Raw genomic sequence first — 22,444 nt, 5'->3', positions numbered from 1 at the left:
TGTGTGTGCGTGTGTGTGTGTGTATTTCACAGGTGCTGCTGAAAGGGTGTAGGAGTGTGGAGTTGGACTGCTGGGATGGAGATGACGGCATGCCCATAATCTACCACGGCCACACACTCACCACACGCATCCCCTTCAAAGTGAGTTTACCCTTTAACCTTTAACCTTTAACCCCCACCGGCTTTAGTGACGCTCATCATCTCCCAGTGTGGTTTATGTCTAAATGGTGCCTGTTATAAGGGGTTCTTTGCGACCATTTCTAATGTGTCAGATTGAATTGAGAGTTGAGAGTTGAATGACAGTCAGTCAGAGACGCTGTGTGGTGATGGGGCATTGGTAGTATTAGTTGAGAGGCTGGGCTAGCATGTAGTAGCCTGAAGCCCGTCTTCCACCGTTGTGCCCTTCAGCAAGGCACTTAAGCCCAAGTTGCTCCAGAGACAATATAATGACAATGTAATCCCTTGTAATATAGTTGACATACTGTATGTATGTCATTTTGGACACAACATAGGGTCTGCTAAATGTAATCTAATGTAATGTGATGTTCCTGCAGGATGTGGTGGAGGCGGTGAACCGCTCTGCCTTCGTGACCTCTGACCTCCCCGTCATCCTCTCCATAGAGAACCACTGCTCTCTGCCTCAGCAGCGCAAGATGGCCGACATCTTCAAGGTTTGCGCACAGCTCACAACACACAAACAAACAAACAAACAATCAAACACTTGAGTCATTCCAGCCAGAGTTGAGCCACTCACTTCTATGTCAGGGAAGACGTTCTCTCGTAACACTACTTACAACTAGTCTTGCTGATTCTAGACTTACCACCTAACTCTAACTGACACTTGACTGTTTAAAAACAGCACTCACTGATGCACTTATTTTTTTATTGTTCCCTACCTTTTTTTAAAAAAAAATCCTAGAACTGTTGTGAGAATTGCTTGAAAAAGCTTAAACTGTTTACCATGTCTTAAGTCGCTTTGGGCTAACAAGCGTCAGCCAAATGTAATGTAATGTAATACAGTATAATGTAACACGTGTAGGTTTGGTTGTTGGAGGATGTCACTATTGTGCCTATGTCATGTTGCACTTGCAGACGGTGTTCGGGGACAAACTGGTGACTAAGTTCCTATTCGAGAGTGATTTCTCCGATGATCCTCTGCTGCCGTCCCCATGGCAACTACGAGGGAAGATCTTGCTGAAAAATAAAAAGTTGAAAGCCCACCAAGCTCCTGTGGATATCCTCAAACAGAAGGTGAGTCTACTGCACCTTCATCATCAAGATGGCCAATAAAAGACCAATAAAAGAGAGATGTCACATTGTTTCATGAATTGCTGGAACATCACAACCATTTCCACAGCCTCTACATAATGGATAAGGGAATTCATATGATGGAATAGTTCAGAGTTTTCAATTGAAAGTGCTTCTTCTGGTGCAGTAACACTTATTCGTCAACTCTTTTCTTCGTTCTTCTCTATGATTAAAGCACAATCTGATTAAAAATCTGAACAATCAATTCTGATTCATTGAGTTATTGGACACAGCCGTTAATACACAGGAAATTACTGTAAAGTGGTGGGTGTGATAGAAATGTTATGTTAATGTTCTGGTTGTGTTCTGGTTGTGTTGTGTTGTGTTGTGTTGTGTTGTGTTGTGTTGTGTTGTGTTGTGTTGTGTTGTGTTGTGTTGTGTTGTGTTGTGTTGTGTTGCGTTGTGTTGTGTTGCGTTGTGTTGATGATTTGCTCCTGTTTTCAGGCTCATCAGCTGGCGTCTATGCAGGCTCAGGCGAGTAACGGCCCAATGTCAGGCACCTCCCCCGGTGCCAACGAGGAGGAAGAGGAGGAGGAAGATGAGTACGACTACGATTACGAGTCTCTGTCTGACGGTGAGTGGAGAACTGACAGAACAGAATCAGAATATAGAATATAAAATATAGTATAGAACGGTTTCATACTTGTGAAACACTAATGAAATGTACAGGATGGGGTTTTATTGTTAAAATATCAACTACAGTATCAGGCTTTGAAACTTTTGGCCCATTGTAGCACATTCACACAGCTATGGATTTTTCTAGAAACTCTGGACTTTAGCCCAGATACTCTGCCAGAAGCTTATGTAGTTATCAGACCTAACAAATCCAGATTAATGTTGGAATTAGCTGTAGAGAGGATTTATGCTCGTGCTTGCTCTAGAGCACACTGTGCACTTTATGGCAGCTGTTGCACGGCGAGTAGGCATTGCCAGGGGTTTTTGGCGACCCCTGTTAGTTGAACTGTGTTCTTCTCTTTCTTATAGTTGTGTTCTCTCCACCATTTTCCAAGTTTCCAAGCCTTGCTCTCCTTCGCTGCTCTGACCACAGAGTGGTTCTGATCTCCTCTGAGACGTTTAGGATATCTTAGCTCCTCTCCCCGTCCTCTCTGTCCAGGCAGGTCCTTTCCGGCCCTGGTTATCTGATAGAGTTGTAAACGTTCCTAGTTATCCCCACATGCTAGTTCACCATGCCTCTTACTCTCTTTTTCTCCCTCTCTTTTTTCTTTCGTTCTTCTCCCCCATACGCCTGACTCCCTCCTTTAGCTGACGTCCTCATAACCTCTCCTGTTTTGTATGGGCAAGAAGGTAAAAACTTGACCGCTATCAAGCATAAATCCACAGTGTGAAGTTTGAGCAGCCATCTTATTTGTTGCCCAGTACTTCTGCATGTTTTTTACTTTCTCTCTCTCTCTCTCTCTCTCTGTCTTTGTTTTCTCTCTCTTTTTCTCTTCTATCCCTTTCTCTCTCTCTCTCTGTCATTCTGTTTTCTCTCTTTCTCTTCTCTCTCTTTCTCTTTCTGTTTTCTCTCTCTCTCTATGACCTCTCTTACTGGCTCTGTTACTGTTAGCCACACGTGTCTTTCACCCTGCGTATGTTATGTGATAATACTGTGGCCTTGTTGCATGACTTTCAGTTTTATGCACGAAGCTTACTGAAGCACACAGTCACTCTCAGTTTTGCTGTCTCTCTTTCTTTCTTTCTTTCTCTCTCTCCCTCTCTCCATTTCTCTCTGACACACGCACACGCACACACACACGCACACGCACACGCACACGCACACGCACACACACACGCGCACACACACACACACACACACACACACACACAGAGAGAGAGCCTCCCCAGCCTCTGTCGGATCTCTGGCCATCCTCCAGCCATTCGACAATCTAGCTGTACGACAGCTGGTTTTTGTCAGAGTCAGTGCCACAGTGTGTGTGTGTATGTGTGTACTTGTGTGTGTGTGTGTGTGTGTGTGTGTATGTGTGTGTGTGTGTGTGTGTGTGTGTGTGTGTGTGCGTGCGTGCGTGCGTGCGTGCGTGCGTGCGTGTGTGTGTGTGAATGTGTGTGTATGCGCGTGCTTGGGTGCGTGCGCATTTGCGCGCTTACGTGAATGTGCGCGCGCGCGCGTGTGTGTGTGTGTCAGATGCCTTAAAATGTGGCCTTGTTAGAGAGATATGTCAGGTGTGTTCTTCTAAATGGTTCCTCTCTGTACCTGGGGGCGTACAGTACAAGCCACACACACACACACACACACACACACACACACACACACTGTTCTCTCTCTCTCACTCCATGTCTGACTAAAGGTAAAGTGCAGTGGTATACACATGAATGAGCGGAGGCTCAGAGGAGAGAGCCAGTGTGAGGAATCACAAAGACATGGGGCACTATGGGTAATAGAGCAAAACACCCCCGCGTCACTGACGTAATGTAAGCAGAGGAGAGGGGGAATCCCCTACCACACATGTTCTCAGCCAGGGGGGAGAGGTTAGGGTCAGCACGGGGAGAGAGGGAGGGAGAGAGGGAGAGAGAGAGGGAGAGAGAAGGAAAGGGAAGGAGAGAGGGAGAAACATAGAGGGGGGTAGAGGAGCATAGATAGATAGATAGATACATACATACTAGATAGATAGAGAGAGAGATAGATAGGGAGAGGGTTAGAGACAGAGAGAGAGATAGAGAGAGGGGGGTAGAGAGAGGGCTAGAGACAGAGAGAGAGATAGAGAGATAGAGAGAGGGGGGTAGAGAGAGGGCTAGAGACAGAGAGAGAGATAGAGAGAGGGGGTAGAGAGAGGGCTAGAGACAGAGAGGGAGATAGAGTGATAGAGAGAGGGCAGTAGAGAGAGGGCTAGAGGGGGTGTGGGGATGTTTGTGCTGGTATAAATACTCACATGGATAAACAGGCCGCTCCACGTCATGGGCTCTGTGTTCTCGGGCGGCCGCTGACCCTTGCGGGTGGTAGGGTCCTGTCTGGAGGGGCCCAGGGACAGCTGGGTTCTCAGGACACACACACACACACACACACACACACACACACACCCCATGTGATGGGAGTTTAATGCGCTCCACATTTCCTGGAAAGAGAACATGTGCGCTGACCTCCTCTCTCGTCCACTCTGTCTGCACCCCTCCGTTCTGCAGCGTCCAGCAGAACGTGCTGTGTTAGCGTGTTGCGTTAGCGCGCTGTGTAGCTGGCTACAGAAAGATACTTTCATATCAGAACATGTGACATGAGGAGGAAATAAAAAAAATGCAAACAACAAGGGGTAAGCAAATAAGAAAGGATGACTACAGTAAAGGGATAAAAAGAAAGGAGGAATACAATAAAGGGATAAAAAGAAAGGATGAATACTGTAAATAGAATGCTCAATTCCATATGAAAATATAACTTAGACCCCATCCAGCCCATTCACTCACAGAGATGGAAATGAACTGATGTGTCATCTTTTGTGGAGATTCACAAAAAGTGCTGTTATGATAATGATGGCTGGCTTTCATGAATGATTGGTCTTGTTCAAAGCTTCTGTGATGTGAAACCTGTGTGTGTGCGTGTGTGTGTGTGTGTGTGTGCGCGCGCGCTTTGGACTAACAAGAATGTTGCATGGTCTGTTGTGGAGGTTTGTGGTGGCAATGTGATACAGATACAATGACGGTTTTGAGTTTGGTTGAAGAATGGATCCTTCTACTAATGTGTGTGTGTGTGTGTGTGTGTGTGTGTGTCTGCCTGTTGTGGATCTAGACAACATTCTGGAAGACCGGCCAGAAGGGAAACTGTCATCGTCGGGGGAAAAATTCCAGTTTGAATCAAGTGATGAAATCCCTAAGAGGGTCAAGAAAGGAGAAGGAGCCCATCAGAATAAAGGAAAGGTAAACTGCTCTGTGATTGGACAAAATTGTCATACAGTATGTATAATATTTCATCATAATGACAATACAAGCTACCTTTGGTGTTAGCTTTGGCTCAGTTGGAGCAATAACCTGAGTTGCCCCCGAGATTTGCCATTGCTAGTTTTATTATTATTATTTTTTTTAATCTTTTATCGATTTATTCTTATCTCCTTGTACTGTGTACTGCTGCTTTGCTGGTCAGATCTTTGACATGGACTTGGGTGAGGAGTTCAATCTGCCACGCAGTAAAAAAGAGGGACGACAGATTGCTCAGGACCTCTCCGATCTCATCATCTACTGCCAGGCCGTCAAGTTCCCAGGTCTGTGGGCACACACACACACAAACACACGCACGCACGCACGCACGCAAACACTCAGAACCTCTCCGATCTCAGAATCTACTACCAGGCCATCAAATTCCCAGGTCTGTGGACACACACACACACACACACACACACACACACACACACACACACACACACACACACACTCACACTCACACTCACACTCACACTCACACTCACACTTAAACACACACAGACACACACACACACACACACACACACACACACACACACACACACACACCCAGGACCTCTCCGATCTCTCATCATCTTCTGATTAGAAGTTCCCAGGTCTGAAGGCCCGCTGATGAGCCCATGTGAACACATCTAATGTGCTGATTTGTGTGATGCTGTCTCTGCATGTATTTTCTTTTAAAGCAACACTAAAGCATGTTTTGCACCTTAAAATAATGCTTCCAAAATCATTTCAGTGGTTCATCAACGCGTAACAGGGTGAACGACACTTCTGCATTTGCTTCGCGGCCCTCTGTCGGCTATAACCGCGCTATGGAAGTTTACCAGATCGGATAACGGATCTGAAGTTCGATGGAATGAGACATAAGAAATAACAAATTTAACTTGCTTCGATATCACAATACATCATTCTTTCATAAAATCATGCAACATACTCTATCTTGTCTGTGGGCATCATTATTTACTGGATAAACATGCGTGCCACAGAGGAAAAGTGCTTTAGTGTTGCTTTAATGTGTATGGGAAATGTGTGTATCCATGTATCTACAGTACATGATCTAAGCTTGTGCATATCTGTCTGTTTGTGTATGTTTGTTTGTGTGTGTGTGTGTGTGTGTGTGTGTGTGTGTGTGTGCGTGTGTGTGTGGTCCAGGGCTCTCCACTCTAACTCCGTCTGGTTCGGCCAGAGGCAAGGACAGAAAGAGTCGGAAGTCTATCTTTGGGAACGCTCCTGGAAAAAGCCTCCCAGGAGAGCCAGTTCCCTTGACACGGCCCTCAGGGAAAGGTACACCATGGCCCACCAACTCCCTGTCCTCATGCCTTCTGCTCTCAATCTCTCTCTTTCTTTCTCTTCCCTCCCTCTTTCTCTCTACTTCTCTATCTGGCTATGCCCCCCAGCTCATTCTCTCTCTCTCTCTCTCTCTCTCTCTCTCTCTCTGCCTACCTTCCTATTTATCTTTTCGTTCTCATACTCTCTTTTGACTTACTTTGTTTCACTTCCAAATCTTCCAAAAGCTATACTGATGTTTCTCTAACCTACTTTATTCAGAGTAAGTTTTAAACTCAAACCTAAACAATGTTAGATATGTAATTCAGAAATAAAATAACTAGAAAAACACTCAGAGAGCGCAGAACTCCATCTGATTTGTTATTCCTAGGTTGCCATACATTTTACCTAAACTATTCAAATCGCCACCACTAAGCGAAAAACATAAACGGCTCCGGAATCCTGACGGAGTTACGGATCACTCCCAAAACTTTATTGTTTCTTCCTTGGGTCATTTCTGAGCTTCCCTGAAAATTTCATGTTTCATTGATAACTTTTTGAGTTATCTTGCTAACAAACAGACTGACAGACAGACAAACAAACAAACAAACAGACAAGACAATCGGCCGGTCCCCGATGAAAACATAACCTCCTTGGCGGAGGTAATTAGAGTTTTACACAATCAACTGTACTGCACATGCATCGATTGAAGAAGACAATACTAGTAGGTAAATAATGCACAAATACATAAGCAACTAGAAAAGCACTCAGAGAGCGCAGACCTCCGCCTGTGTTGTTCTTCCTAGGTTGTCATACATTTGAACCTAAACTAGCAAAAAGGGAAAGGGGGAATGTATGTGCCTAATGAATGCATACAACCTTAAACGTACACAGTATAACGTGCATATTCAATGATTTCATTGATTCCCTGTAATATAGCTCATTCAGGACAGTGTAATGATTATGTGCACTCACTGTCCCTCTGTGACCTCTCTCTCTCACACACACACACACACACACACACACACACACACATACACACACACACACACAGGCATGCTAGAGAGCTCCCGCCAGAGCTGGGAGGAGCCCACGTCTCCGTCGATGAGCCCGTCTCCGTCGCTGAGCTGGCTGATCCGCACGCCCAAGTGCTACCACGTGAGCTCGGTGAACGAGAACGCGGCCAAGCGCCTGTGCCGCCGCTACTCCCACAAGCTGATGCAGCACACGCGCTCCCAGCTGCTGCGCACCTACCCCGCCGCCACGCGCATCGACTCCACCAACCCCAGCCCCCTGCTCTTCTGGCTGCACGGCATCCAGCTGGTCGCCCTCAACTACCAGACCGACGGTGAGTGGGTGTGTGTGTGTGTGTGTGTGTGTGTGTGTGTGTGTGTGTGTGTGTGTGTGTGTGTGTGTGTGTGTGTGTGTGTGTGTGTGTGTGTGTGTGTGTGTGTGTGTGTGTGTGTGTGTGTGTGTGTGTGTGCGTGCGTGCGTGCGTGCGTGCGTGCGTGCGTGCGTGCGTGCGTGTGTGTGCTTCTGGCCATCCAACCATGCATATTTAAGCAAAAAGGCATTGCTAATGGGGGCATTGGGAAGAGGATGTGCCAGTGCATATGGCTGTGGTCACCTGCAGCACTAGCTCTCTGGCCTTGTGCCTACTGTATGGCCAATCCATAGCCATGTGTATTCCTTTACCAAGCCCACTCCCACTCCCACTCTCACTGGCTTTAATATGTGCTCTAGTACGTTGGTCAGAAGTAGTGTTGCTTTCGTCAACGAAAATTATGACTAAATATCGTCGTCAACGAACTTTTTTCACGTGACTATAACGAGACGAGACGCAACGTAAATGCTGGCCATGTGACGATGACTATAATTAAATTTATAAGGCAATATCGTTGACGAATAAAAACGAGACTAAATGTGGTTTACCAAATAAAAACCATGCTAACATCTCTCTTCATTTTCGAAGACCAGAAGGACAGGAATGCTATAACATTATTTTGTGTCGTTTAGTCGTGTTATTATTTTGCAGTATTTCTGTTTCCTGCGTCTCACTTCAGGGGCGCATCAGGTTGCATGGTCTGATTATCATACCAGAAGACCAGCGTTTCTCGCGTGGGCCTGTTGGTCATATCCGGTGCTTCTGTCACTCATCTGATCATATTTGATCATGTAGCAAAGGAGCGGTAGATGTATAGCCTATCGTTATCGCTAATAGAAGCTAAGAAATATAGCTACGTTCAGTCCGTTAGATTGGCAACTCTCTCAGTTCAACTTTGCACTAGGCTACTTATCTCACCTCCGCATGTAGATCTAATTCAGATGAAAATGTTAACAGGCAACTGCAGATTTCATTAGTGTGTAGCCTAAGCTTCTGTCCAGCTGATGCTGGCGCTGTCATATAGGCTACAATAATAACATTATTCCACCGATCAGCAACGAAGTTCTAATCATAGACACATTTTTAATGGAACCTTGGCTAGTAGGCTATCTAATGTTGTGTGGGAATTGCAAGACAACTATTGAAAACAATTCCTTACCAACCACACAAGTGCGCGTGTGTCGTTTATTTAAACGGTAGAGAAACTGAATCAAAGACGGTGCTGTTCATCAACAAAATCAGCATGGAGTTAAAACGTAATTTAAAGTCCCACGCATTTAAAGGGGCAGCGACCACTCAAGGCATAGGCCTGTAGCCTACGAAAACTGAGTGATGAACGTGAAATGCGTTTTATAGGCTACAAAACACTGCATTAAGATGACAACTGTGTGTAACCACGCTTAGTTAATGGTGAAATAGCATCCACATTTACAGCATTCAATAGCCTAAGGACAACTTGATCTTAAGTTAAATTGTTCTCAGAAAAGGAACAGCAGGTCTACAGAATATTCCAAATAGTCCTTTCATGGTGACAGGGGGAGACCAAACTCTGTGTAACATACCTGATTCCAGTGTCAATGTTCAGTGCCTATGTAACCTGTAATATTTGTAATTTTTTAATCCATGAAAATTAGCCAAAATGTATCATTTCCTATTAAAGGGGTAGTTCAGAATTTTGGACATAGGACCTCATTTCCAGGTTAGCCTGTGTGATATTTATCAGTGGAGACCGTTATCTACACATTTCATCCAGTCCTATAGTTTCAGAGTTCGCTGGTGCTATAGTGCCTGCCACTAAAAACAGTCTTACCCAGTCTATGGAGGAACAACCCCTTAAAATAGAATTGCATTAATAAAAAGATAATAAAATCCAATTTTCATTGACTAAAACAAGACTAAAAGTCATTAGTTTTCGTCAACTAAAACTAGACGAAAATAAGACTAAAATGCTCATACTTTTAGTCGACTAGAACTTGACTAGACTAAAAGAGTATGAACGTGACTAAAACTGATAAAAACTAAAATGACAGCTTGACACAAAGACTAGACTAAAACTAAAACCAAAACAGGCCGCCAAAAACAACACTAGTCAGAAGGACAAATAGATCAAGAATAATCAAATATGGCATTAGCGTAACACACTCACTAAATATAATGATTTACATGTGTGTATATCACAGCTGAATCACCGCTGAATGGGCACAGTCTCTGTGGGCTGATAGCTAAATTCCGCACTAATGCGTTGTGGAGGGAGGTGAGGGTTTTGGGTGGAGGGGGCCGGGGGGGTGCGTAATTGGCAGGTAGACTAATGTACGCTCTCCGTCAGCCAGAGTGGGCTCTCTAATGTATTATCCTCTCATCAAAGGGCATGGGTTTTTTAAGCAGATCTGGGACTAAAGCTACTCTCTGTGTTTGGAACATTCACGCATTAACTACACTTAGTATGAATGAAAAGCCACTGTACAGTTGTGTATGGAGTGCACTGTGGAGTGGACCAGAGGATGTTCAGAGCTCAGGGAGGAGCCTTAGATTCCCAGATCCACGGCTTTGAAAAACGATGACCTTTCCTGAGTACACTTGGAACATGCTTGGACTCTTGTTCGTAGAGGAAGATTGGACTGTTCTTCTTTTTTTTTGTTGTTATTGTAACAAATGCACAATGGTGGGAGCCCATCGGTCAGCGGTGATTTTTCTGTTTTTCCATGGTCCATGCCAGCAGACTGCTCTCTGGTCACCCAAACCTCAGAGAGACGCAGATGGACTCTAATCCAGGGGATTTGTGGTTTCCCGAAAGCAAAACCCTAATTTTTCAGGATGATTACATAAAATAATTCATTAAAGTGAAAATGATTTAATCCCTTTTTTCTGGCTTCTTTTGAAGAGATAGCATAAAAATGTTGTATGTAAATACTCTATCAATATTCATTGCTCCATTCATTCTTTCATTCTCTTTCTTTCTTCATTTGTCCATTTTTCGTCATTCTCTCCCTATCTCTCTCTCTCCCTCTCTTCCCCCCTTCTCTCTCTTTCCTTCTCTCTTTCTCTCTCTCCCCTATCTCTTCATCTCCTTTTCTCTCTCCCTCTCTCTTCCCCCCTTCTCTCTCTCTCTCTTTCCTTCTCTCTTTTTCTCTCTCCCCTATCTCTCTCCATCTCCTTTTCTCTCTCCCTCTCTCTCTCCCCCTCTCAGACCTGCCTCTGCAGTTGAACTCGGCCCTGTTTGAGAGTGGGGGCAGCTGTGGCTATGTTCTGAAGCCTGCCGTGTTGTGGGATAAGAACTGCCCGCTCCACCGCCACTTCTGCCCGCTGGACAGAGACCTGGAGGGGCTGTGCCCTGCCCAGTTCTCCCTCACTGTGAGTACACCTGTCCTGGCTGCAGCCCCCAGACGCCACCTCCATGGCCTGTACAGGGTCTAATATGGAAGGGATAGCGGTGGACGAGGCGACCTGTTCGATGGAAATAATGGCGAGGTGGAGGCTTAGAACTGCGGCGACGTGCGCAGCACTCTCTTGCCTCCGCCGAGAGTTCATTTAGTCTCATTTAGTTCCGTGAATTTAGTACGGCCAACATATTGGAACTACTTCAAAGGTAACCTGTTATATTAAGTTAAAGGCCACCCAATCAGCCAATCAGAGAAAAGAATCCCATTGATAAGATAGTGTGATATTAAAGCTGATTGGAAGTACAGACCAATGCAAGCAGTTTTTCTGGAAGAGACTATACCCTCTACTCCTGCTGACTTAGCTTTAAAGTTAGCTTGTGTAAATATACTGTAGAGGCAATCTCTCTGTCCAGTGTGTGTGTGTGTGTGTGTGTGTGTGTGTGTGTGTGTGTGTGTGTGTGTGTGTGTGTGTGTGTGTGTGTGTGTGTGTGTGTGTGTGTGTGTGTGTGTGTGTGTGTGTGTGTGTGTAAAATATGCTAAAAGAATGTCCCTGTGTGTGTCTGAGAGGAAGTCATTGGGATGTTTGGACTGTTCAACATTCAACTGCTTTTCGTCATCTCTATTGCTTGTAGATATCATGCAACACAAAGCATAGTCACCCAGCGCATACACATGCACACGCACGCACACACACACACACACACACACACACACACACTTTTAAGACAGGCCCTGTCCTCACTCATAATGTGGTCCTGTTGGCATAACAGCCAAAGCAATGACAGTGGTATGAACACACAGGTTTGTCGCCATGGCAATAGACACAAACTGTTCTGCTCGGAAGCAAAGGTATTTCATTCTCCCGTTTCTCCCCTCCTCTCTTCTCGCGCATCCTGTGCTGGCTCTGTTTTAGATCATCTCCGGGCAGAACGTGTGTCCCGGAAACACGGCCGCCAGTCCGTGCGTGGAGGTGGACGTCCTGGGAATGCCGGCGGACGCGGCGCACTTCCGCACGAAGGCAGCGCACCGGAACGCGCTGAACCCCATGTGGGGCCAGAGCTTCACGTTCCCCGTGGTCATGGAGGACCTGGCCTTCCTGCGCTTCACCGTGGTGGAGCACAGCAGCTCACAGCTCACCGCCCAGAGGATCCTGCCCATCAGAGCGCTCAGGACAGGTGAGACTGGACACTGAGACAGGTGACCACAGGACAGGTGAGACTGGACACTGAGACAGGTGACCACAGGACACTGAGACAGGTGGCCTCAGGACAGGTGAGACTGGACACTGAGACTGGTGTACTAGACAGGAGGACGTAGGTGAGGACAGACAGGACACCACAGGACAGATGAGGATAGACGCAGGTGGGAACAGACACGACACCGCAGGACAGGTGAGAACAGACACAGGTGATATATTCACTATAGTGGTGTACAGTAGCTCACAGGCATTGAAATGAGCACTAAATGCAAATTGCATATGATATAAAGACCCCACTGCTGATATATCCTAAACGCTCTTAAGATCTCTGACTTGTGCAAGCGTGGGTGCAGGCCCTGTACTGCCTCTGAGCCCAGATGGGAGTGCTCTTGAGTGACATGCCATCACAGGCAGCTCCACAGGAAGTGTGTGTGACACTCCATCTCCAGAAGAGCGGATTCTCTGCATGCTTGTCCTCCACTCTCTCACCCCGCAGTGTGTGTTTGTGTGTGTGTGTGTGTGTGTGTGTGTGTGTGTGTGTGTCTACTTCTCCTGCGAATCTAAATTCAGCCGCTCTCATTCCAGCTGTGGGGACAAGACTTTCGGGGGGAAACCCACATGTTTGCCCACCGCGGCCCAATCAGGGTCGTGTGTGCCATGCAGTGGCCTTGTAGAGCAGTCCGCAGGAGCACCAGAGACATTCACACAGACATGCTGAATTTGCTCGGGCCCATCGTGTTTGTTTTGCATGGGGACACTGATGGAACCCAAACAGGCCACGCATACTTGGACATAATTATAAAATATGTCTGGGGCCAGCACCTCAGAAGCTGTGTGATATGCTGGCTCTGCTCTGCTGTGGTCAAGAGGTTTCTTCCTATTTGTATCTCCAATTCTAGGGAGTTTTTCTTGTCTTTATTACTCATGGGCTCTCTCTGAGTGTTTAACACTCTGTAAAGTGCCATGAGACATGTGTTATTTTTGCGCTCTATAAGTGAAATGAAATTGAAATTGAAATTGAATTGAAATTGAAGACAGGATTATAAAATATGTCTGGGGCAGCACCTCAGAAGCTGTACGATAGGCTGTTGTCAAGACATGATTATAAAATATGTCTAGAGCTAGCACCTCATCAGCTGTCTGATATGCTGGCTCTGCCGTTGTCAAGACATCATTATAGAACATGTCTGGGGCCAGCACCTCATCAGCTGTGTGATAGGGTGGGTCAGCTGTGGTCAAGCTGATGCCCAGTGTCACCAGAGAGGACCAGAGAGGACTCATGGAGATGGACCTTCTGCAGGGATCAGCCATGGGGTTCAGCATATTTCTAGAAGAAATGAGAGTGCAGTCAAAGCAGACGCATCTTAGATTGAACACTGGGAGCAGGACTAAAGGAACACAAGGAGCAAGTGAGAGAACAGCCCACTACAACCAGATTGGGCTCCTGATAGTTTCATTAGTTCCGGCCCTTTCAAGGCTTCCTCAGATGTTTATATAAGAAAACCAAACTTACAAAAGTAGTAAGGAGGATTTTCATGGTCTCAAATGAGAAGCCTGCAGACGTACCCAGTTAGCTGTGAGAACAGTGGTGCTGGTGGTGATCTGTGTGTCAGCCTCCTCACTGCATCTGAGTGAGTGTGTGATTTTAAAATGGGTTGGGAACACTCACTCAGTTCAGACACAAATTCAAGAAAGACATTTTGTTTTTGTGTGTGTGTGTGTGTGTGTGTGTGTTTCCAGGCTACAGACACCTCCAGCTGAGGAACCAGCACAATGAGATCTCTAGCCTCTTCATCTACAGCCGCAGGGCCGACGAAAACACCACCGGCAACACCTTACCAGCCGCCTGGGTCAGTTACAGCAGACACACACACACACACACACACACGAACACACACACACACACACAGGCACATACGCACATGCACACACGCACGTACACACACACACTCAGCACATACACAGGCACATACTGTACACACACACACACACACACACACACACACACACACACACACACACACACACACACAGCACCCACGCACACAGCATAAATTCACCCATTAGCGCAACAGACCACCACAATTAGCTCCAGCCACTGTACTAGAAGGACTCGCTCATGTGAACTCAGGCGTTGTAAATATCCACACTCACTGGCACACATGGCTGCCGCGTACTGTGTCCACTGTGTGTTTTACCGTGCCCTGGCCATGTTGTCCCTGCTTATAGAGATAGATAGATAGATAGATAGATAGATAGATAGATAGATAGATAGATACATGTAGACAGATAAATAGATAGATAGATAGATAGATAGACAGACAGACAGACATACAGACAGACAGACAGGCACTTTATTGATGCCCAAGGGGAAATTCAAGGTCCCTGTATTTTAAGACACCACATACACCATGCTCTACACCGTAACCCGGATGATAGCATAACAAACCCAAATGACTAAAAAAGACAGTAACCTATTACTAGAGACACTAAAACAGCATGACTAAAAAAGACAGTAAACTCTACTAAAGACACTAAAACAGCATGACTAAAAGGACAGTAACTAATACTAAAGACACTAAAACCGCATGACTAAAAAGACAGTAACCTATACTAAAGACACTTAAAACCGCATGACTAAAAAGACCTTAACCTATACTAAAGACACTAAAACCGCATGACTAAAAGGACGGTAAACTCTACTAAAACAGCATGACTAAAAAGACAGTAACCTACTAAAGACACTAAAACAGCATGACTAAAAGGACAGTAAACTCTACTAAGGACACTAAAACAGCATGACTAAAAAGTACAGTGACCTATACTAAAGACACTAAAACAGCATGACTAAAAGGACAGTAAACTCTACTAAAGACACTAAAACAGCATGACTAAAATGACAGTAAACTCTACTAAAGACACTAAAACAGCATCTCGTCCCGTCTGCTGGTGTGCAGTTGTTCAGTACGGAGGAGCGGCGGGCGGCGGTGCAGTACAAGGTGACGGTGCATGGAGCCCCGGGCCCTGAGCCCTTCAGCGTGGTGTGTGTGACCGAGAGGACCACCGTCTCACAGCTCATCAGCAAAGTAAGAGCACTAGAACCTCACCCTGCTCCTCCTCACTCTGCTCCTCATACAACTGCGTCTCCTCATACAACTGTATCTCCTCACTCTACTCCTCATACAACACCTCCTCCTCACTCTGCTCCTCATACAACACCTCCTCCTCACTCTGCTCCTCATACAACACCTCCTCCTCACTCTGCTCCTCATACAACTGCGTCTCCTCATACAACTGCGTCTCCTCATACAACTGTGTCTCCTCACTCTGTTCCTCATACAACTGTGTCTCCTCATACCAGAGGTGGAAAAGTCCAGCTTCAGAAAGTAAAAATCCAACCATGTATTTGTTCTACCTGTGCACTTAGCACAGGTGGTCTCACCAATTAGCTGCTCTCCCTGGCTGAATAATTATGCTGATTAGAATCAGCTGGTTTAAATGAATGGTTGACACAGATATGTGGTAGGACTTTTACTTTCTGAAGCTGGACTTTTCCACCTCTGCCTCATACAACTGTGTCTCCTCACTCTGCTCCTCATACAACTGCGTCTCCTCATACAACACCTCCTCCTCACTCTGCTCCTCATACAACACCTCCTCCTCACTCTGCTCCTCATACAACACCTCCTCCTCACTCTGCTCCTCATACAACACCTCCTCCTCACTCTGCTCCTCATACAACACCTCCTCCTCACTCTACTCCTCATACAACTGCGTCTCCTCATACAACTGCGTCTCCTCATACAACACCTCCTCCTCACTCTGCTGTTCCTGTTCCAACACACTGATCCTTCTGCTCCTCCTCATTCTTATCACTCTTCCTCATGCTCCTGCTCCTCACTCCATCCTTACTCTGCTCCTACTGACTGTTGCTCTTCCTCACTCTCCTACTCCTCCTCACACTCCCACTCCTCCTCCTCACTAAGATCCTCCTGGTTCTCCTCACTCTCCTTCTGCTAACTACGCCTCTGCTCCTCACTGTCCTCCTCCTGACTGCTCCTCCTGACTCCACTCCTCCTCACCCTCCTGCTCTTCCTCAGTCGCCGTCTCTTCCTTACTCTTCTGTTCCTCCTCTCTCTGATCCACCTGTTCCCCCTTGCTCCTGCTCCTTCTAACTGCTCCTCCTTGCTCTGCTTTCTCCTCCTGCGCCATCACTCCTCCTGCTACTCCTCCTGACCCACTCCTGCTACTCCTCCTGACTGTGGCGGTGTGTCCCTCCCCAGCTGCTGTCCTCCTGCTCCCCTCCCCCTGACGTGTTCCTGCTGGAGGAGAGGCAGGCGCTGACGCGGGAGCGCGGGGAGCGAGGGGAGGCGCGGGGAAAGCCCACGCTGCAGAGGGTCCTGGGCCCCGAGGAGGAGGTGCTCAAGGTGCTCAACAGCTGGAACCCGGAGGACGGATACCTCGCCCGCCTGTGCCTCAAGACCAAAGACGAGGTGTGTGTGTGTCCCTGTTGGTGTTTGTTTATGTTTGTTTGAGCGTCCGTATATGTGTTTGTGTGTGTGTGTGCGTACATGTGCGCGTGCATGCGTCCGTGCATCCATGCCTGAGTGTGCTACATATTGACACAAGGAGGCTCAGTTGAAGATCAGGCCATAATTCCCCTTGTTATTTTCAATTGCCTATAAAGGCTCCTTTTAATTGGCCAAAGGTGTATCATTTACAAATGGATTAAACGTGCATGTTTTCCAGTAGTTAGTAAATTGTCTTTCCCTGGAGCTCCCCCTACTGGCATATTGTATTTACTGCATGATATTTTTGCACAACTCCATGTGAGCTTGAGAAATGTTTTTGTTCCACCATTATACAAACACTGGAGAAGAGATTCAAACACCTCCAGCTGTTCATTACTGGTCAGAGGCCATTGAGCAAGAGTGTTTCCGCTCCTTGTGTGTCTCTGTGTGTAGCGTGTGCCAGAGAGGAGCCCGGTCCCGGAGAGAGCCGAGGATCTCAGCGGCGGCGTCATGGATGAGGACTCGTTCCTGGTGCACGTTCACGACGTCTCTCCTGAGCAGCCGCGCACCGTCATCAAAGCCACGCGCCACAGCACGGCGCAGGACATCATTCACCAGGTACCGTTAGGGCCACAAACACTATATCATATATATAATATAATATAATATAATATATTATATACTAGATCCTAATATAATGCAATACTTAATGGCCTTATGTAAAGCACGCAGTGTTCAAATGAAAGGTTCAGTCATGCTGAAAACATGCCTGTCTTCCGCCTTAGTTTGGGCAGGCTAGAAATAATGCTTTTCAAGATATTAATGACCAAACATGGATAAGGCATTTATGAGAGAATAAGAAGCACAATGCAAGAATCAGGGATGGAAAATATATGAAAACATTGGAATTTAACAACCATATTTTACAGGTCTTGGTTTTGGGACCTAGATATTAGGTAGACAAGCTTTGAGCAAAATCTGAGATGGTGCAGCAACCATTTTCCTTTATTTTATCTGATTTGATACAGAGTGACCCCCATACAGTGTACATCTTTGTAATTGCGACCCCTACATGTTGCCTATGCATTTGTAATTGCGACCCCTACATGTTGCCTATGCATTTGTAATTGCGACCCCTACATGTTGCCTATGCATTTGTAATTGCGACCCCTACATGTTGCCTATGTATTTGTAATTGCTGCCCCTATATGAGGCATATTTATAATGGTTTGTTTGACATCTTCATCTTGCACACACCTCCAGACTCTGAGTAAAACCAAGCACTCCAGCGGTACCCTGTCTCCACCTGATGCCAGTCACTACGTGCTGATGGAGGAGGTTGCCAAGGAGATGCCGGGCAGGAGGGCCCCACCCAAGTCGGTGCAGCGTGTGCTGAGTGAGCACGAGTGTGTGTTCCAGGCCCAGAGCCGCTGGAAGGGGGCCGGCAAGTTCATCCTCAAACTGAAGGAGCAGGTGCAGGTAGGAGTGTGTGTGTGTGTGTGTGTTGGAGTCTGAAACCACAATACATAAATAAAGCATGATATGTTGTGGTTACAAACTCTTTTAGTCATTCTTTCAAATTCAACGTATGCTTCGTTGGCACTTTTGTAAAGTGCATTTAAGTCTTTCTTTCTTTCTTTCTTTCTTTCTTTCTTTCTTTCTTTCTTTCTTTCTTTCTTTCTTTCTTTCCTCTCCTCTTTCTTAAATGACAAATGTCACCTCCATTTTTATTCACTTGATACTTCACACTACAGCTATTCACACCATGGTGTTTTGTGCCTGTGCCTGCGTGTGTGTGTGTGTGTGTGTGTGTGTGCAGACGGCGCGTGACGAGCGGCGGCGGGGCCTGTCCCTGGCGGGGGAGCTGAAGCGCTTGACGGGGCGTAGCCGCGGCGTGTGGATGGGGGCGCAGGCTGCTCTGGAGCTGGGCCACAGTAAGGAGGAGCGCGCAGCATGCTGCCTCCACCTCACAGAGACCTGCGAGTGAGCGGGCGTGTGTGTGTGTGTGTGTGTGTGTACATACGCATGCACGTGCGTGTGTGTGTGTGTTTGTGTGTTTGCGTGCGTTTGGAGTGGACACACGGTCTCCGCCCCACAGCCACAGGTATGGTAACTAACAACTAATACACACACACATTCTCTCTCTTTTTTTCTAGCTGTATTGTTCTCTCTCTCTCACACTCACTCACACACACACACACACACACACACACACACACACACAGACACACACACGCACACACAGAAAGAGACACACACAAAGACACACACACAAACACACACACACTCACAAACAGTCGTAACACAAAAACACAAAATAAATGTGAAAAAGAATGAAAACAAATTCAGTCTGATCCCACTATGGCTGTAAGTTATTGGTAATTGTTTCCATACTGCTGAGGAAGTCAGGAAGCACCATTTGCAATGAGTTGATTTCCCACGTAATTCAGTGGTGTTTTTACAAATGAGTGTATACTACTGAAGTCATGCCACCTTTTAAGTCTGCAAACGTATTCATGCAAGCCAAGCATGAATAAAGCAATATATATATATATATATATATATATAAATATTAAGAAGATCCACAAGAAAGGAAAGAATGAAGAGGTGTTCAGACTACGTTTTTCTGGACAGTTTTGTTGTCCTCCACCTGAGATGCGTGCAGCGAATTCCACTTTTCCCTGATGAGCGTGATCTCATGAACGCATACTTCCTCTCTTATCAGAGGCGCTTCCTTACGCTCTTTATCAGAGCTGACACTACACACAGACTATTTCACAAATACACAAAACAAGGGTAGAATCTGTGTTCTTCTATGGATGCTACACACAGACTATTTTACAAATACACGAGACACGCATCTGACTAAAAAATGCATCTTGTGTTATGATGGTTTTCTTTAAATCGCCTCTTCAACTAAGAAAGGGTTCATTTACAGTGATGCTAATGCTTAATTGTATGCGACTGTGAAATATTAATGCTAATGTTAGCATGATTTGCTTTAGCTACATTGTTGCCCTTCTTGTTGATTTAATTGGTTTAAGTGCTTGGTTAGGATAAGTGTCTATAAAATTGGTGTGCATTAGTGTGATTAAACCGTTTCATTATTTTTAATATTATAACACATTCAGTAGAGCTTTTCTAATCAGACAGATTTAACAACTTTAAATCATATCTTCAAAGATTCAAAGGCTGTTTTTAAGCGTTGTGTGTATCTTTAGAGCTACCCACCAGCTTTGGTAGTGTGCTGGTGTGTGTGTGTGTGTGTGTGTGTGTGTGTGTGTGTGTGTGTGTGTGTGTGTGTGTCTTTATAGCGTGTGCAGAACCTGATGCGTTTGTGTTATAGGGTGCCTCTCATTTGGGCTTTTATACGTCCTCCTTCACTCCTCTGGCCTCGATCCTCACTGATCTAGATCGAGAATGATGGGGCGGCAACAATGGGATAGTCTATCTATACAGTATTAGTTATAGATCAGTAGGAACGCCCCTCAAGGATCGAGCATTGAGGATCAAGGAAAGATTTTGAGAGGCACCCATTGTGTTAATGCTCTTCACCTCCCCAACAGCTCTGGAAGTGTGCTGATGTGTGTGTGTGTGTGTGTGTGTGTGTGTGTTTTCCTCTCTGGCTACAGGAAGTTTGTCGGAGGGCCTGAAGACGTGGTTGGCTGAGAACAGACAGGGGGTGGAGAGAGTGTTGTTCGACCACACCCTCTCCTCCCCCTCTTGGACCCTCCCTGTCTTATGGAATTGGAAGGTCCACAAATGAAATGGAGCCTCCGATACACACACACACACTCTCACATCCTCCATGTTGAGCTCCCTCGGTGCTAGGCAGACGTGTGTGTGTGTGTGCACCACCCTTGAGGACGGCCATGAATACAAACAGACTCAGACACCTACAGCACCTTAGCATCCAACTGCCCTCCACACACACACACACACACACACACGTCCTGTGAGGACAGAAACTCTATGAGAGATGTGTTCTGCCCTCTGCACTGACTGGGGAGATCATCCTTGTGCGGTCATCCGCTGACTGGGCATCTGGAGCCAGAGCTGGACGGGCCTGCTGCTGCTGCTTCTGGCCGGTACTCTTCTTCTGTGCTTTTGGGTTTTAAGGTGAACGGACTTGACCAAGCCGACAGCTGCTCAGTATAGCAGAGTCTGATAATCAGACAGTACTGAGTTTTATTCAGTAGGAAATTATAAGTGGATTGGTTCTTTTCTTAGTTGCGGCTTTGCTATAATGTTGGTGATTAATGGTGATAAGAGCAGTGCTTATAGTTTCTGCTGTATGTGAGTGTGTATGTGTGTGCGTGCATGTGTGTGTTTTGCACAAGATAGTCCTATAGGTCTCTATGGCAACGGGAACTTCCAGCTGTGCAGTCGTGTCACAGTACCGGTCATTAGAGATAAACTGCTACGCCACATCATGTTCGCAATGTAGTGTTATGTTATATATAATGCACAGACATTTTACTCTTGTATATTATTGACAGAAGTTGTATTCATGTTGACCACAAGGCAACATAACTGAAGTTGTATATTTGATTCTGTACATATATTTTGTAAGTTTGTTTTCTTTTTTTAATTTATTTGTAGAAAAAACAACCTTAATGTGGTTCTGTGTTGTATTTGTATTTTAAAGTGTTGATCGTTGATATCAGTTAAATCACAACTGGTCCTTTCAGCTAAACAAAACGTACTATTTTAAGATGGATTGTCTTTGTATCATTAGCTTTGTGAAGATCTTTCTGCATATGGATGTCAATAAGAAGTCTCACTGTGTCCAAAACAGTAAGTGGTGAAAGCTAATATGCTACTGATGTTGACCTATTGATGAATATGAATGCTTTCATTTGAGAGGTGATTCGACTGCTCAAACTAGCTTTTATACGTGGATGGAGCGCACATACATACTAATGGCAAATTTGCAGGGTACTACCTGATACAGTATTACATAACATGATTTCTAAATGTGTCAATAGAGTGGTTCATTTTCATAAAGCACACACACCTTGATATCATGGTTAATGAAACATAATTATGGACATGTCAGTAAACAAGGGATTATCATCACATCATTTGGAAGTGAAGTTTACTGAAGTAATGATTTTAGATCATCCAATACAGCTGTGACTTCATGACAGACTATTTGTCTGACTATTAATGTCTTCTCCTCTCCAGTAGTAGCATTGGGTTACAACGGGCATAATCCTTTGAGTTTATAAATATGTGCTTGCTGCTTGTATGACCTGTGCAAGATTGTGCCAAAAAAACAATCTGCAATGGTCAATAAGAGCCTACTCGTCACATGGTCATGGAGGTCAACACAGGGCACAGTGTTATTCTCCTGTTCTGGACTTGGTTTTTAAGCCCCGTAGACTCTGTTAAAAATAGTCAGGTGCAGAGTTAGCTTGTGTAGGCTTCGAGAAAAGGCCGTCTTCTATGCAACTCCAGAGAATGAAACGGAA

The 22,444-nt window shown here is 45.7% G+C and overlaps 1 protein-coding gene across 4 annotated transcripts in view; it reads left to right on the top strand.

The window, feature by feature from the left end:
* Positions 1–22,339, top strand: part of LOC134064047 (1-phosphatidylinositol 4,5-bisphosphate phosphodiesterase epsilon-1-like) — an 83,315-nt gene extending 60,976 nt beyond the window's left edge. Inside the window, exons 20-37 of one of the 4 annotated variants that reach the window (XM_062519831.1) lie at positions 33–140; positions 554–670; positions 1,092–1,250; positions 1,752–1,881; positions 2,571–2,612; positions 5,044–5,171; positions 5,395–5,512; positions 6,384–6,515; positions 7,552–7,845; positions 11,069–11,232; positions 12,175–12,436; positions 14,200–14,309; positions 15,417–15,545; positions 16,743–16,952; positions 17,424–17,588; positions 18,234–18,449; positions 18,790–19,074; positions 20,603–22,339. In XM_062519831.1, coding sequence (XP_062375815.1) covers positions 33–140; positions 554–670; positions 1,092–1,250; positions 1,752–1,881; positions 2,571–2,612; positions 5,044–5,171; positions 5,395–5,512; positions 6,384–6,515; positions 7,552–7,845; positions 11,069–11,232; positions 12,175–12,436; positions 14,200–14,309; positions 15,417–15,545; positions 16,743–16,952; positions 17,424–17,588; positions 18,234–18,449; positions 18,790–18,957 — 2,652 coding nt within the window. In that variant the 3' untranslated portion in view covers positions 18,958–19,074; positions 20,603–22,339. The remainder of the gene's footprint in view (positions 1–32; positions 141–553; positions 671–1,091; positions 1,251–1,751; positions 1,882–2,570; positions 2,613–5,043; positions 5,172–5,394; positions 5,513–6,383; positions 6,516–7,551; positions 7,846–11,068; positions 11,233–12,174; positions 12,437–14,199; positions 14,310–15,416; positions 15,546–16,742; positions 16,953–17,423; positions 17,589–18,233; positions 18,450–18,789; positions 19,075–20,602) is intronic. The other 3 variants (XM_062519833.1, XM_062519832.1, XM_062519835.1) reach the window with 3 other exon arrangements.
* Positions 22,340–22,444: the final 105 nt, after the last annotated feature.

This window comes from Sardina pilchardus, chromosome 18 (genome assembly GCF_963854185.1).
Source record: "Sardina pilchardus chromosome 18, fSarPil1.1, whole genome shotgun sequence".
Lineage (NCBI taxonomy): Eukaryota > Metazoa > Chordata > Actinopteri > Clupeiformes > Clupeidae > Sardina > Sardina pilchardus.
The sequence above is the reverse complement of the archived record's forward strand: the minus strand, read 5'-3'. Positions and strand labels throughout refer to the sequence as shown.